The sequence below is a fragment of the Symphodus melops genome (assembly GCF_947650265.1).
Source record: "Symphodus melops genome assembly, chromosome: 9".
NCBI classification, from domain to species: domain Eukaryota; kingdom Metazoa; phylum Chordata; class Actinopteri; order Labriformes; family Labridae; genus Symphodus; species Symphodus melops.
Genome location: NC_136699.1, coordinates 11467323 through 11483888, shown reverse-complemented (window position 1 = coordinate 11483888; position 16566 = coordinate 11467323). Strand labels below are relative to the sequence as shown.

At 41.1% G+C, this 16566-nt stretch overlaps 3 protein-coding genes and 1 long non-coding RNA gene across 5 annotated transcripts in view; 3 read left to right on the top strand and 1 right to left on the bottom strand.

Moving 5' to 3' along the window:
* The window catches only part of LOC306829690, a 42885-nt gene extending 26642 nt beyond the window's left edge, over positions 1–16243 (top strand). Inside the window, exon 2 of the long non-coding RNA XR_013779893.1 lies at positions 14844–16243. This is a non-coding gene — a long non-coding RNA (uncharacterized lncRNA). The remainder of the gene's footprint in view (positions 1–14843) is intronic.
* tlr1 (toll-like receptor 1) lies at positions 367–3587 on the top strand. The gene is made up of 2 exons (XM_079352805.1): positions 367–461; positions 1157–3587. The coding sequence occupies exon 2, from the start codon at positions 1164–1166 to the stop codon at positions 3558–3560; it is 2397 nt and encodes a 798-aa protein (XP_079208931.1). The 5' UTR covers positions 367–461; positions 1157–1163; the 3' UTR covers positions 3561–3587.
* On the bottom strand, positions 3947–11325 carry ints10 (integrator complex subunit 10). 2 transcript variants are annotated; one of them, XM_079352809.1, is made up of 18 exons: positions 11192–11325; positions 11047–11114; positions 10849–10952; positions 10341–10480; positions 10167–10248; positions 9920–10060; positions 9632–9806; positions 8844–9013; positions 8596–8735; positions 8288–8441; positions 8041–8123; positions 7412–7567; positions 6714–6822; positions 6398–6477; positions 6083–6245; positions 5210–5303; positions 4843–4911; positions 3947–4310 (listed from the first exon to the last, which is right to left on the bottom strand). In XM_079352809.1, the coding sequence occupies exons 1-18, from the start codon at positions 11318–11320 to the stop codon at positions 4154–4156; spliced, it is 2214 nt and encodes a 737-aa protein (XP_079208935.1). In that variant the 5' UTR covers positions 11321–11325; the 3' UTR covers positions 3947–4153. The 2 variants fall into 2 exon arrangements, with proteins under 2 accessions (XP_079208935.1, XP_079208936.1); XM_079352810.1 differs by lacking the exon at positions 4843–4911.
* slc25a51b (solute carrier family 25 member 51b) lies at positions 11892–14815 on the top strand. The gene is made up of 2 exons (XM_079352818.1): positions 11892–12007; positions 13698–14815. Exon 2 carries the CDS (start codon positions 13752–13754, stop codon positions 14685–14687), a length of 936 nt encoding a protein of 311 aa, XP_079208944.1. The 5' UTR covers positions 11892–12007; positions 13698–13751; the 3' UTR covers positions 14688–14815.
* Positions 16244–16566: the final 323 nt, after the last annotated feature.

Below are 16566 nucleotides of genomic sequence, written 5' to 3'. Positions count from 1 at the left end.
GAGAAATTCTTGAAACTCAATCTGATTGATGATTATTTGATGACATTGGGTCTAATATAATTCCATAATAACTCAGAAGCACACTTTGGCTCGTTCAATCTCTGTCTACTGACTTAGTTTTATGCAACAAGGATCTGTATCAGTATATTTCTTCCTTCAGTAAAAAGTTCAAAAAAGTGAAGTGAAAACAGGATGTAGGAGAGATAATAACGTGGCCATGCAAAATTACTTTCTTTTCCGGATTGGTTTCCTGTCAGTGTTTTTTAACTGTAACATCTACTACGTTTTTTTTAGGGTTTTTTTTGTTGACCTATTAGAGAGGAACGGTGGAACTCGACAGTCTTCAGAGCTGAGGGTTATCGTTGAATCTTTATTTGTTGGTGCATTTTACCACCTTTTATTTTGATTTTGGCAGACTTAAAGTACTGTTGAAAATATCCATCTGACCTCAGTACATTCAGGTGAGTGAATTTGACTGTATATTGATTAGATGTGTTTTTAAAGCTTTATGAATCTTTATTTATTCAGGGATTTTGTTAGATATATTTTAAATATCAGGTACAGTATTGAAGTGGCACAAATCTACGCACACAGGCAGAAAGACTGTTAGTGGGTTGATAATTCTTTTTTTTGTTTGTTTTTTTGGCCCATCATATATACTTTATATTACTAAGAGTATTGTTAATAACAGAAACACATCATTTTTATGTAAAACAGTACAATTACAGGGAACATTAGGGCACAAACAATATTCCATGATGAAGTGTTTTAGCTTCTTTCATTGCAATGCAAATAACGAACATTAAATACGTTTTTTTTTTTCTACACTGAAAACTTTCAATAATCTTAGGTATCGGTTATTTATAGGTTCAGAATGAGAATTCAAAAACATATTTGCAAATGAATAATGAAGTCTTAATGTTCAATATTTAGTCACCCTTTCTTTAGAGGTGGGCTACCTATTTATAAAGTATGTAAAATGATCCCCATCTTTGGGACCTCTCAAACAACCTACAGATAGGTTGGAATAGTTTAAGACTTTTTTCTGGCTTTTAAGAGCCTTCATAACCTCTCACTCAGCCTCAGGTTAAGTTAGTTAACTGAAATCTGACAGATATCATTAATAATGAGAGCTGCATGTTCTTACTTTATCCAGAAAAACAATGCAGCCCCTGGTGGTTGTCCTCTGGGTGGAAGCCATGTTTATGGGACTCCAGTTGGGCTCTTCATTCCCTGACAGCTTCGAGGACCGCTCATCCAAGAACCTCTCTTCGGTCCCACAGGATCTGACACAGACGGTGGAGTTTTTAGACCTTTCTTGCAACTGCATACAGCAGCTTCATCATGGTGACTTTAAACACACCTCCATCCTGAAATCCCTTAACATCTCATGGAACAGATTGGAGGACATTGACACAGAGACGTTCCTGGACACACCACTCCTGAAAGAGCTGGACCTGTCACACAACAGGCTGAAGAACCTGTCATGCCAGCAGTACCTGCTCCATACTCCAAATCTCCAGGTTCTTAATTTGACCTCCAACCAGTTTCTCACAATGACACTTGGGAGTGAGTTCAACTCTTTGGTAAATCTGAAGAGATTTGCACTTGGAGCCAAGAACATCAGTATGGGTGATTTCAAGAGCATTGCTGAAGTGAAACTTCATTCGCTGACCCTTTCACTGGAGGATGAGCTGAAGTATGAAGCAGGAAGCCTGAAGCATGTTCATGCCACAAGGCTTCAGATTTCTTTTACTAAATATCATAAAATGGACCGTCATCTGTTAGCTGATGCTTTGTCATTCTTCCTTGAAGTGGAGTTGATGAATTTGTTGGACGGCTACAACGATATGAGTCAACTGTTGAAGGAGAGAAAAGAAATCCACACGTCTCATCTTTATCTAACCGACATGTCAATCACCTGGGGAGACTTCACTAAGACTGTAAATGAAATTCTGTCGACAACAATTGCTCATTTAAGTGTCTCTGATGTGAGCCTATCCAAATTACCTTATGTGGAAACAGATGTGCCTAAGACAACTCAAATGAAGTCCCTCGAAGCCAGGCGGATGGTAGTGACGTCTTTCTTTTTTTCACAGGAGGCTGTATACAACTTTTTTATCAACATGCCAGTGGAGAGTTTTGCAATCCTCGAAACTTCAATCATACACATAACATGTCCTAAGTCACAGAGTCCCCTCCTCAACCTGGACTTCTCCTACTGTGCTCTCTCCGACTCAATGTTCTCCCGAGTGGAGGGTGAACGGATTGTTGATTGTGAGAATTTGGGCAACGTAAGGAAACTGAATTTGCTAGGAAATAATCTAAAGAGCCTTCAGGTTATTAGCCTACGTTTGAGACACATGACATCCCTGAGAGAACTGGATCTCAGCCTGAACTCTCTGGTATATGATGGTTTGGATCAATGTTTCTGGCCACCAAGCATCACCAACATGACTCTTTCTTCAAATCGACTAACAGACTCCGTTTTTAAATGTCTTCCAAAAGGAACAGAGACACTGGATCTCCAGAATAACCAGATATCGGTAATACCATCATCCGTCATGAAACTATCAAACCTTTCATCTCTGAATCTGAATCTTAACAGGCTGCGGGACCTGCCGCTATGCAGTGGGTTCCCCTCAATAAATACGCTTCTGCTCAGGTTAAATTCCCTCCATGCCCCTTCAGTGAAGAAGCTGGAGAGCTGCTCTAAACTGAAAACCCTTGACGTCAGTTCCAACCCTTTCACCTGCACCTGCGCTCTAAAGAGTTTTATACATTTTGGCATCAAATCAGAAGAGAAGAAAAGTCATTTAGGAATTGAACTGTTGGGCTGGCCCTTGAGTTATTATTGCACCTATCCAGAGGTCTTTAGAAAATCCACCTTGAAAGAGGTCTTGATCCCAGTGCTCTCCTGTAATACAGGCCTTCTAGCTGCCACCATCCTGATCCCAGCAGTGATTTTGATTATTACATCTGTAGCCCTCTGCCATTGTTTGGATGTTCCCTGGTACATAGGCATGATCTGGCAGTGGACCAGAGCGAAACATCGCGCCAGGACAAGGCAAGTTCGACCTGAAGATCTGGTGGGCATTGAGTTTCATGCTTTTGTGTCCTACAGCCAGCACGATGCAAATTGGGTGCACCACTTTCTTCTTCCCAACCTTGAGGGTCATGGGCTTCGAATCTGCCATCACGAGAAAAACTTTGTTCCTGGAAACACGATTATTGAAAACATCATCACCTGTGTGGAGAAAAGCCGACGCTCCGTGTTTGTGTTGTCCGCTCACTTTGTTAAGAGCGAGTGGTGCCATTATGAGCTCTACTTTGCCAGCCACCAGCATCTTGCTCAGGGATCAGAAAGTGTGGTGTTGGTGCTGCTGGAGCCACTTCCTCAATACCTTATCCCATCAAAGTACAACCAGCTGAAGTTCATGATGGGCCGGCACACATACCTGGAGTGGCCTCAGGACAGAGCTAAGCACGGACTGTTCTGGGCAAACCTTAGAGCTGCGCTACAGACGGACCTGCCAAACACGCCACTCACACAAGACTGATGGTGCAAAGCAGAATTATACAGAAATGGGAAGTGTGTGCAAGGAGAAACACTGAAGAGATGCATCTTCAAATATTCTTTAACAAATGCACATTTTTATTGAGCGATGAGCTTCGTGTGCTCTCACTATGATCTGTAAATGACCTTCTTTTTTTTTTAGCGACGTAAACATCATTTAAAGGACATTTAACTAAAACATGTAAATAAACTAACAATTTCATCAAGTTTGTAACAAAAGCAATAAACTGGACCTAACAATATGAAAAATGAACTTCATTCTTTGTCAACTCAATACTGACTCCCACAAAACATCACAATATGATTAAACCAATCAAAATGTGACTGAGCCTGAACTTCAGAAGAAAAAATACACAGATACAGTAAAAGTAAGAGAACTTGTTTTACTTCTATTAAAATAGAGCACAACTTTGAAGGCAGGGAGACGAGAAATGATTTTGGATGATAACGATGAAAACAAGAGTTAAAAATGTCCTGTGTGTGTGAGCAGCTGTTTGTATTAAAGTCAGTTTAGCTGCATTTCAACTGTTCCTGAAATATCACCGAGGCAAAGCTCCAAAGGTCACAATCAAGACATCAAGGCAGAGACTGAATTATGATGATTTTCTCGTTGATGCAGAAACGATGAAGCACGCTGAACAGGTTCTCTGCACATCTCGACACCTGCCGCTCCATAGCCAGACGAAAATCTTCCTTCACTCCTTTTGTGATTCCTCGAGTCACCGTGTGGTGTCTGGGGGGGAAAAGCAAGAAAAAAAGCCAAATTAAAACACAAAGATACAGGTTGTCAGAAGTGTATTATTTATCATGAAGTGAGACCGAGTACTGAATACAGCAGAACAACATTATGAAAACAACATGACACTCAGTCTTTGCTTTTAAAAGAATCAACCACTCAATATAAAACACCAAACACTGCATTATCATCATAAAGCATAAAACACATAAAACAAGTTCACAAATGAAATGAGATCAAGTGTTATGAAAAGGCAGAAAACTAAACTGGCTGCACAAAAAGACCAACATCATCCGCAAATAACAACAACAACAACAACAACAATAACAACAGTGATGACCACAGAAAGACGAGCGATGGCTCAAAGTAACAAACGCCGACAGAAAATCAAAGAACGACTAACTCTTGATGTAAAATGACAGGCCCAAATCAAAACTGGGGGGATGACAAGCCTTGAAGAAGGGAATGAGGGAAGGGTGACTGGTGTAGGGGGGAGGGATGGGACTGTGGGAGGAGGGGCCTGGGGTACCTGTCCATCGTCTGCACCCCTTGTAGCAGAAGGGTATTTAACTCCACCCCCAGGGCGGGACTAGGATTCCTGAGGGATAGCAACATTCAACAACTCTCCGTCAGTGAGGGTGCATTCAACGGTCTTTACATTTACAGCAATGACTGAAGGAGTTTAATAAAAAGTTTATTTGGACCATAAAAAAAAAAAAAAAATCTATTTCTAATGCCCGCTCTTTAATAGCATTTTCAATTCAGAGTACAATTTTCCCCACAGGCCATGTCTACTTAGATCATCGATAACTGCACTGTTGTCTTAAAAACAGGAACTAAAAGGGAGTGTGCAGAGTCACGATGCAAACTCAAACCATTCTGAATGAGGAACTTACTTTATGAGCATTCCCTGATTGGGTAGCAGCTCCAGCTGAATCCTGCCCCCTTCTGGAGTACGCAGATATGCAAACTCCTCCAGCATGTCGATGTCTGGTTGAAATCATGAGTTTATAGAAAATAACTTCATCAAAAAAACAACAACAGACCAATCAACACGAGGGAACAAGTCTCTACGTGTGTATCTATCGAGTTCCCATCGAGTGTGGACATGTGATTGCTGTGAACTAAAAGATGTGGCAATTTAGGAATACATTAAAATCGTGCAATGTATGGTGCAAATCTTTGAGGCTGCTTTCGCAATAAAACTGCACTAAAGTGATTTTGTAAAATCAAACACAAAGCCTTTTAAGACATTTTTCCTTGGTCCATCATGGCTAAAAAAGATAAATCCTTAATAATGGTGGCCCGTAGAAAGACGAAGACGTGGCTCTCACAGGGGAGCTAAATGCCATGATGGAAATAACTAGAAACATCTACAAAATGGAGAGGATAACAGCATTTGTCAATCATGAACTCAGGAAGAATTTGGTTCACTTTAGGAAAGAAAAAAACTTAAGTTGCTCACCACAGACCTGTCTTATTCTTTATAATGAACAACTGTGTTTTAAAAACAAGCTCACACTAACCTTTTTTTCCCCACTCCTATATATAAACACCTCTGAAAGGAACTTTTTGGGACTTGAGGTAGACCTAAGTTTAATATGTGAAGTGACCGAGGTCCCCTGTATTAGGACGTTTGACAAACATTTTGAAGCTCCAACCAGACATTCCCCGCTCTACTCTTTGCCAGCTCTACTTCTTTGACAGGACTGATAAGACCCCCAGGGCACGACTCAGAGTATTCTTCATGTGTGGGTAACGAAGGATACTGGTCACATAGTTGAAGAAATTCTCATATTGTAAGCCGCCTTGCTGACAGATCTTATCTACTGCCTTTAAAAACAGCATCTCTCCCTGCGGCCAGTCATGCTGCAGGAGCACCACCACATGACCAAGGGACAGGTCGTCTCGGCTGTCTGTGAAGGCACGGAGCTACACGGATGAAACAAAAGAAGAGATGAAGAATGTTTTAAACTTTTAAGGATCCAAATGTTCAACAGCACAAATAGAGCTGCTTGTTCTAGTCCAAGTTTATAAATCAGATCCACATCGTTTCATGCAGTTACACAGACTTGTTAGAGTACCTTAAAGCAGGCCAGCATCATCTGGAGGCAGAAAGGTAAAACAGCTTTACTGGTGCAGGGCAGCAATCTCAGGTCATTACCTGGTTGACACAATGAGTGCTGCTGTTTAAATTGTTCAGACGTGTTTCTATATCCCATCGTAAATGGTGTTATTTATAACAGCAGTTAAAACAAAGGTGTGCACTTCTTTGTCATATTTAACTTTAAAGTTTCTTTTTAATATCGATACAGATTTACTGGTCATGTGAAAATATGTCAACATGCAGAAACACAATGTTCCATTCAAATTTACAGACAAAAAGCTCAAAGTGTTTACCTTTCCTTGTTTTGGTCTTGACTCTACCCTGGTCTTCTTGGGTCTTTGTTGGTTCTTTGTTTGGAGGCACCAGCCCAGTGACCACATCAAGCAGTTTCTCGCAGGCCATCTGATGTAAAGATTGAGCACAATATGAACAGTGTATCATGTGTGTATACAGGGCAGTGCTATTACAGTGCTATTACACAAATACAAATCAGTAAATAAAAATTATTCATTTCTTAGATTGATTAAGAAACTCCGCATTTAAAAAGTAGAATTAATTCACTAACATATCAACTCAAATAACTATATGCAGCGGATGTTCTCTGTTACTGTTGCACCATCTACAGGCCAGTTGATCTCAGTGATTTTTTTTTGGGCACAGTTGTGACAGCATGGTAAAAGCAAGTCAACAGCAATCAATAAAGTGAAGCACAGATATTAACAGAAGTGGAGTAAGTGTGCTACAGTAAATGTGTCCAAGACAAATTTCCCTTAAGGGGACAACAAAGTGCACGATATGGTTGTTACAGAGAATGTAAATGTGGTACAAAAAGGCCAACAGAACAAATAAAGTCTGAATACAAAACAAGGTGTGCATTGAGATTTAAGAACATGAAGATTGGGACAGAGAAATTAAGTAAATTTGCAACATGTATTAGTGCATGCATGGTCCACACTCCTCTTAGAGGTGTGCAGGGTTTGTGTGTGTTTACCCTGTGCTCTCCCAGTGCGTAATGGCAGGAGGCCTGCTGTATGAGGGCCCTGTGGTGCTCCAGGCTGGCCTGACCGGAGGGGCTTTGCTGCCCAGGCTGAGGCTGCTGCACTGCAGCCATCTGGTGCAGGCTGGAGAGGGCCTTACGGTACTGTCCCTGGAGACACACACTCATAATCAGCATAAAATCACACACAGCATTACAACCATAATATGGATTTCAGGAGACTACATCATTAAAAAAAAGGGAAAAAAAAGAAGAATAAAGCTACATTTTGCTTCACACAGTTCTGTGCTACTTTTTCGATTATTCCATTTCAACAAAAGGACAAATATGTATGTAATCCAGTTAAAAAAAATTAAATGCTTGGGGAGCCAGATGGCCTCGTGATTAGAATGTGCCCCATACACAGAGGCTGTAGTCCTCCAAGCCAGTGGCCTTGATTCGAGTCTGACCTGCAGCTCTTTTCCCGCATGTCTTTTCCTACTCTATCCAAATAAAGGCCCCAAATTAATCAGAATAAATAATTTAAATTAGATAAATTACTTTCAAAAGTACAGAGCACAGATAAAAGGGCATCCAGTGTTTTGTCACAAAAAGAGAATGAAAACAGTGTAGCTGTTTCTTGCCTGATAGATGATCATGTCTGTGAGGAATATTCTGAACCACAGCCAGCTGTCCGTCTTCCAGGTGCTGCAGATCTTCTTGAACTCTATAAAATACAAGGTTACACACACCTTTTTCCTCCTCATATACTTATTCTTACAAATAAAGAAATGAATGGCAGACAGTTGTGCACGTTGTATTTTCAAGAGTTGCTGTAGAAGTAACTGGATACTGTCGTAGTGTGCAAAGCAATGCAGAAAAGGTAATGACCTGTCTCCAGGCCGTCGTGGGAGTGAAGAAGGTCCCAGCTTTCTCTTGCCGTGCGGAAGCTGTCTAGAGTCTCAGACCAGCTGGCCATCTCAGTCTTGTTCACTAAAATATGTCGACCTCGACCTTTTCCCAAGCCTTCCTCATCATCTGAGCTCTACAGTCACACGGAAATGGAAAGTACACTTTCAGATACGTCTGAAAACACACCTATGTTTGAATCCACGCAGAAACCTTACACACTGAAACGCTCTGTCAACTTTGCTTTGCTCTCACAACAATGACGCAGAAACATCGCAGTGATTCCTCACCATTGTCTTCTCCCTTCCATCGGCCAGTTTACGTTTCTTATGGACATGTTTGGCTGCTCCTCTTTCCACTTCCGTGTCATTATACACCGAACTCAAATCCTCTACAAGAATCCATGGCCCAGAACTCAACGCATTCAAACCTGCCAAACATACAACACGTCATAGGACCAAGTAAGCTTTCGTCATAAGGACAACACAGATGAATGACAGACAGGCAGCTATGCGTGCATATAAAGATGAACTCTGACCCTGGAACAGTGCAGGCTGTACAGCTGACACGTAGTGGAAGGCGCTGCGGAAGAGGACGAGCGCAGCACAGATGACCACTTGGCTGCAACAGCGGGACCTTGTCTCTCCTTCGAGACCAGGCAGGTAACGACACAGCTCCTTCACTCTCTGCAGCATGTCCACATAACTCCTACAAAAATGACATTACACACACACACACACACACAACAAGTTAGACTGATTATTTTTGGGCCTTTATTGTAGGGGAGAAAAGACACTGGGATGAGACTGGAGAATAATATTGAGGAGAGCTGTCGGCTTCGAGGACTACAGCCTCTGTACAGGACATTCTGTAACAAATTGTTTGTCCAGCATTCTGTGAAATGTGAAGATTTAGTTTTTGTTTTTACATTAAATGGCTCATGTGATGGAGAACACATTTTCACAATAATGTAGAAAACCAGAGCAACTACACTCATACTACACTTCTATAAATCCATGTGTTCATCTAACGATGATCTAATGTGACTCTAATTTATTTAAAAAATGTATTTCAAAAAGCTCACAATATAACACCTGTACCAAAAACAACATCCGCTAAATGATCATTGTACTGTTTCAACACAAATTCCCATCATGACTTTAAGAATGTCAGAATGATTGTGTGAATGATGTATGAGACTGCATTCATTTAAACTGGGTTTCTAAACAGACAATATTTCATTAGACTGATGTTATAAATGTGAAGAATCCACTGAATTAAAAACAAAACAGCTCTGGTTGTAATGACAGGCTAATAGTAGATTACCTCTGTCCTTTTTCTCCCTGCCACTCGCAGCGGGCTTCAACCACAGACAGTATGTCCAACAGTCTCTCCCAAGGCTCTGCTACCACTGAGGACTTTTCTGACAAGCCATCAATCAAATATCGCTGGGAACCACGAGACACGGAGGGCGACTTCAGGGAACCGCCATCTTGGGACCCTTAACAAGAGGGGTCAAAAAACTGTTAGTAGGAAGGTAAGAAATCGAAAAATATGGATCAAATATTGCTGTTTCAAGATATATCACGGGGTTAGCACTAAAAGAAGCTTTACCCTGTAGATGTACATCAGTTGAGGGTCCACGGGTGACATAGCCGATGTAGAATTCAGCCGCTTTCAACATATACTTCTGCATAAGGCTGGCTGGCAAGCGCATGTCCATGTTGTTTATGACCAAGGGAAGGACATCACACACTGTAGTAAAAACAAGGAAAAGTGTTCCAATGATAAAATATCACAAGAGTTTTTATTTTCTTTTTCAATTAATAATAAGCAACATTTTCACGAGGGTGTCACTCACCAAAGAGTTTTCTGAAGCAGTTAACAGGAGTCTCCACATTCTCTGATGCCTCTGCCTCTAACAAGGTCTCTCCTAAATTCACCTAAACATGCAGTCAAATATAGGCGGTGATGATTTTAGTTATATTTATTCCAGGTTCATTTGTAAACACACATCTTAAGTATTGGTACTTACCCCATGTTGGACTACTGACTCAGGAAAGCGCTTAAGAAGGAGGAGGAGCATCTCCGCCTTCTCCAAAGTGTTGAAGCACTGCTCTGTGGCTTTCAGTAGCATCTCACACTGCACACGACCAGGAAGTGTCTCAAACAGCCCTGAGTTAGGAATAAACACGTGGACAGAAAAAAAAGAGAGGGATATTTCAGAATCACAAAACACACAGCCATTGCTCCCACACTTCAACAGCACTTCCTATATCAGAAAGGATGCTTTAAAGCAGTGGTGCACAACTTGTCAAGCCTCAGAACGCACCGCCAACTCCCCCATGAAAAATCGTAATCAAAAGTTCAGATATTTTTCAAGCTGTCAGATTGATTCAATCAAAACATGGTGTGAAACTCGTGAAACTCAGGCTCAAAGACTTTGACACGTTTTTTTTCACAACCAGTTGAGAACCACTGCTTTAAAAAAAAATCTCAGATATGTGGTCTGTGTATCCCAAGAGCAGTCAGAATAATCTCACCTCGTAAAAACTGAGCATGTTTGTCCTGAGAGTCACTGCGCAGGGCGGCAGTGATGACACTTATCTCTCGCCATACGATGGGCTGATCTGGAAAGTTTAGGAACCTAGATAGATATACAAACCAGCTTCAATGTCCAGCTCAGACTCTCATCGACGTGCACTTTCCATGACTGCAGAGATGTCACATTTAAAACTCACATGTCATAAAGCAGCCTCCCTGCAGAAGCTGTCCTCTCTGCGTTGCGTTCAATGATGTACATTTCATACTGTGAAGAGACAAAGTCACGTCTAAACAGGATGCACACACATTTCCCCGTGATAATACTTGAATACGTGTAGTCACCTGAATGTTGAAGTCTGCAGGGTAAAGGGTTCTTGCAGTTATCAGCCAGGATTTCGCCGCACACGGGTCATCTGAGACCAACTCCCGTGCTCTTTTCACCAAAAACTCACAGTCTTTCTGCGCTGACATGATATAAGACTAGAGCTTTCAGTGTAACGATTGTGACACACACACAAGAAGCCTTTCTGTGCACAATGTATTAAACCAGCTTGCAGCACGGCTAGCTAGTTAGCATTGGCTTTGTGACATTCACCTGCCATTTTGCCTTCAAATATTAACAACACAACGTCCCGATATCCAATTATATTATAAAAGTCTGACAGATTTTGCAACAGAAAGTAGGTCAATCCCGAAAAAACGTCCATTAAAGCTTATCTTTTTTTTTCTTTTGCCGACCCAAAATTACGACATTTACGTCACATCGATGTAGTCAACCTGCTTTACGACCAACAGCACCTCGTCGCGTTGCATCCATATTGACAATCATACTACAAACAAACGGGAAAAAAACAACAAATTTGGCAGTTTTAAGTGGTATTAAACCACCCCAAAAACAATCAGCCGCATAGAACTGTAGACTTTTGTTTAAAACACAATAGCTAAAGCGTAAAACAGTGAAAGAAGTTCTCCGGAAATTAGACACAACTCCATCCCTATGCGCTCAAATCTGCTGTACTGCGCATGCGCATAAGACGCATCGCTGCTGTCACCTGCTGCTGGGGCTTCAGGACTCAGACACGACCTTACAGCTGTGTCCCTGCCAAATACTGCTGTATTCTACCTGTGCAGGGACAATACAGCCACTGGTTTAAGCAGGTAAAATCTGATTCCTGAGCATCATTTTGAACTCGACTGTGTTTTTCCTGTTCTCTCAGGAAGTCTTTAACCACCTAACAGGGCTTGTCCGTGTTGACTCTGATCATGCTAAACAGTGAGCATGCTGTGAATTATAGTAGTTTGCAGCCTTATACGTGAGCACTCGGTCAGGCCTTGTAAACTTTAACTTGTACATAGATATGACTAACTGTTATTGATACAGCAGAGGAGGCCAGGTGACTCTTCACCTAGCCTGGTTAGTTAGCCTAGCACTACTGGTGTAAGCGTGCTAGCCTGACGGGGATTTGTTTATCTTATTTTTTTAGCTAGCTATGAAAAACGCAAACTCATTTAACTTATCCCATGTCTTTAATGTAATGGCATCGTGAACAGAAAATATGCCTTATTTAGCTCAACATTACTGTCCGGAAGTATAAAAAGGACAACAGGCGTGACAGTGATCTGAAGCAGGGCGTGTATGCTAAAAGTCCAGAAACATCATGTGTTATTTATTCTGCACCAATCTATTGATTTATTATAACTTTCAGTATTCCTACGTGTTTTATTTGCAATTTTAATGGTATCAATCAGAGAGATAGAAAACATTTCCTGCTTTCTTAAAAGAACAAATCCTCTTCATCTAAAGTTGATTATGTTCAAACGATCCATAATAGAAGTATTTCCACTTCGTTAATATTACCTAACCATTCAGTGTGGTTTGATATGGTTTGTATCGTCTTTTAAAATAAAAAAAATAAGCTTTTGAATATCAGCACCATGTGGCTGTCTGATTTGTAACACCGACCTGAAACTGTTGAGGAACATCCTGGAGTTACATTGGCTCAGATTCTGTGACCTCCAGTGCCCTGACTTTCCCCCCTGGATCTATATTTAGAGCACTTCTTGACAACTTGCGTTATCAAAGGAAGTGCTCAGTTACACTATTGTATCTCATTTATTCATCTTTATTACATTAGAAAATAAATGGGCGGTCAATCAATCACATATTAAGATTTACAGCAGATTTGTTTTATGTTCTAGATATCACCACAGACTTCTGGCCCTTTTTGTGTGTGCATCAAATAAAGAACATTGAACACTTGATATATCCAAAACCACAATGCTTTCACATTTAAATTAGATAATCAGTCCAAGTGTCTTCTGCTACTAATAGTTGTTCTCTTCTTCGTCACTTCTGTCCTTTGAGTTGTGTAATAACTCTTATCAGTGGCTGGTTTGGGAAGCCTGTTTATACAAGATGAAGGCAGAAAGGCTGAGGTTTAACAGTTCTGTTTAAGCCAACACACAGCATGTACAGGTCATTTAACTAGTCCATGAACAAAATCAATCAAATGTGTTATTGGAGATGATTTGACTTGATTGCTTCAGTTTTTATGCAGCTGTGTTCTTTTGTAATTTTTCAGCAAAGTGTCAAAAATGTTTTCATGTTCACAAAAACGAATGGTAGAGAAAAACACATTATGAATGTTTTGTCAACTTCAAAGCGTGTTTTTAGTAATAATTTGAATCCACATTGAATGTCTTTTACTCTTTACTAAAATGCTGGGATGGGATCTTTGTAACAATGATTCTCTGTTATTGTCCCATGAAGATGAACAATACAATAATTTAACAGAGATAATAAAATGGATTTTGTTGTTATATCTTAAATTTCCGCTCCCTTTTACAGGTTGCCTTGCTGATGTGATGCTGAAAGAATAGGCTGAGGAAATCTGAGCCTCCCATGGCTGTAAGCACCATGGACTCTGAGTCAGCCCGTACCCCTCAGCCTCAGGCTGCCCTGACCAAAGGAGGGCACTCCCTGCTACCTGTTGGAGCCCTAAGTGCTAAGCTGGGCCCTCAAGGAAAGCATTATGTCTGTGGTTCTATCGCAGCTTTCACTAATATCATGGTGACTTTCCCCATCCAGAAGCTGCTGTTCCGCCAACAGCTCCACGGTGTTTTGGCCACAGAGGCGGTACGACAGCTTCAGAGAGATGGGCTGAGAAATCTTTACCGGGGCCTGCTGCCCCCACTGCTCCAGAAGAGCACCACAGTGGCCATCATGTTTGGGCTGTACCAGGACTTCTCCAGAGTCTTACTGGAACAGGCGAGTGGAACTGGTTTGCCAGAGCTGGTTACACGAAGCTTTGCTGCAGCATTAGCAGGAACTGCAGAGGCCTTCTTGACACCGTTTGAGCGTGTGCAGACTCTCCTTCAAGACCATCGGCACCATGGCCGCTTCAACAACACAGCTCACACCTTTCGAACTCTTCTGACAGAATATGGTGTCAGCGAATGCTACCGTGGCCTCGTGCCCATACTCCTCCGTAATGGCCCGAGCAATGTGCTCTTTTTCGGGCTGCGTGGACCCATTAAGGAGCAGCTCCCAGAGGCCACGAGCCGGGCAGGTCACATGGTTAATGATTTTGTGTGTGGAGGGTTGTTAGGAGCAGCCCTCGGCATTATGTTCTACCCATTAAACGTGGTAAAGTCCCGAGCTCAGGCTCAGGTCGGTGGAGCTTTCCAGCCTTGCAGACAGGTGCTGCTTACAGTGTGGAGAGAGAGGGGCGGCAGTGTGGCCATGCTCTTTAGAGGGGCTCACCTCAACTACCACCGCTCACTGCTCTCCTGGGGGATCATCAACGCCACCTACGAGCTGCTGCTCAAGCTAATATGAGGGGTGGAAGACAAAGGTGAGAAAATAGAGGTCTAAAGAACAAGAGAGAGTATTTAAAGGGAAAAACATGTTGAGAATCAGTCTGTTGTGAAGAAAGAAAATTGAAAGTAAATCCAATGCACTTGTTCTTTGCTGTGACTGGAGTTTCTGTGAGAGAGAGAGAGAGAGAAAGACGTGAAGTTGCACTTCTGACGGGGGCCAATTCTTGGTTGGAGTTCAAACAACCTGCCACATGCCGTAACTATTTCTTGTTGTCAAAGTATTAAAAACCATACACATGCTTAAGCCTACATTAAAACCTGTGCCAGGGTCCAGTTGAATGCCCTTGTTTGCTCTGTGTACAAAAAGTGGAGCAAACTGAACTTGATTGTTTTTTTTCCTCCCTTTTCTATTTCAAGCAAAGGTTACTTAAGTGGATTATCTGTTTTGTAGGAGACGTTGTTTCTGTATATGTATCGTGTGCTGTGGTGTTCTGTACTGTTCTGTACAAACAGACCTGTTCTGGTCTGTTTGACCAAGAGCACGTTCTATCAGAGGCTCTCATCTGCCACTTAGATAAAAGACTTTTGTACTTTTTGACTATTTAAATGCCCAAAGTCACTGTCAAATCAAATGTTTGCGTCACTTCTCTTTTTTCCTTTTTCTTAATCAGCCAATAAATGCAAGATGACAAGATTTATCTTCATAAAAACTGAAATTATTTTCAGGTTTTTATTTAAAGGTTCTTTGAAAAAGAAAAACCTTCTAGCAAACACAGGCAGGCTATTCAAACAGCATAAATATATTTGTTGTTTATAATTTATTGGAAAAGAGAGAAATTTAAAAATTGTAATCTTTCCCACAGAAAATGTCTGCTCTTTGTGTTAAGTTTTTTTTTTCTTAAACAGAATCTTTGCAGTCTCAAAAAATACTTTTTTATATAAATGTGACTATGCATAGTTTTGTTTTAATTTTCAGCAGTTTAGTTATTAACTCTTCACTTAATTTTATTAATATTTTTTTTAACACATCTATCTGTCCTGCTTGGCTCGTTCTTTTACACTGTTACTTATCTCACGCTTGCTCTCCTCTATGTCCGTAACATCTGTTGACATAATGGGCTCAGATTTCAAGCTTGAGTAGAGGCAGTCACTACGCAGCCGCTCTGGCTGGGTACGACAGCCCGAAGAGGAAAGGCATGCTGCTCGGACTCTCAGGGAGAGAATGAACAGTAATGGTGCTGAAAGAAGACAGGCGCAAAGGGTAATGTTCACTGGCACAAAAAGCTCAAGCTGCCATGTAAATGGATCACTTGGCCTATTTCTCCAGTTCTTTTTTTTATTATGGCTGTCCACAGTCGCCGTTTCGTGAACTTTTTTTTCCAGGTTAATCTTGTGAAAGACTTTGTTGTGACTCAGCTTTGAAAGTAGGACACCCTCGCAGAAATTAAATGTGGCTGTCTATGTAAAACACTTCCATCAGAAGCACAAATCACCAAAACCCATTAAAAACAGTTTATGAACATTGCAACCACATGAAATGTTAAAAGTCAACCCATTAAAAAGTGTGGACAGATATTTGTGATGTGGGTGTTTCTCATAACACATTTCTGATCGCCTAATTTTCTGCAACAATAAATTTAACAAAAAGACAAACTATAATTTACTCCATTCACAGATACTGTGAGTAGAGTACTACAGTACAGATACTCTACATGAAACTGAGTCGTGTCTGTGTGTCTTGTGCCTGTACTTTTGCCAGACTTTTACCAAAGATGCACCATCATCCTTCACCTTCATCATCAACCACACAAACGCAACAATGAAATGAATTTCTGTGTTCAAAGAATGACGGCGCAGTCTTTAACTTCCATCTCGTTTGTAACATCTTTCTGCTTTTT

Bases quoted from the DNA above. Each gene is read 5' to 3' on its own strand.
- tlr1 (XM_079352805.1), top strand. From the start codon at position 1,164: ATGCAGCCCCTGGTGGTTGTCCTCTGGGTGGAAGCCATGTTTATGGGA.
- ints10 (XM_079352809.1), bottom strand. From the start codon at position 11,320: ATGTCAGCGCAGAAAGACTGTGAGTTTTTGGTGAAAAGAGCACGGGAG. The intron at 10,061-10,166 runs GTGAGTGACACC...TTTTTACTACAG, and splicing joins CTGCTTCAGAAAACTCTTTG to TGTGTGATGTCCTTCCCTTG. The intron at 6,478-6,713 runs GTAAACACTTTG...TGTGTCAACCAG, and splicing joins CAAGACCAAAACAAGGAAAG to GTAATGACCTGAGATTGCTG.
- slc25a51b (XM_079352818.1), top strand. From the start codon at position 13,752: ATGGCTGTAAGCACCATGGACTCTGAGTCAGCCCGTACCCCTCAGCCT.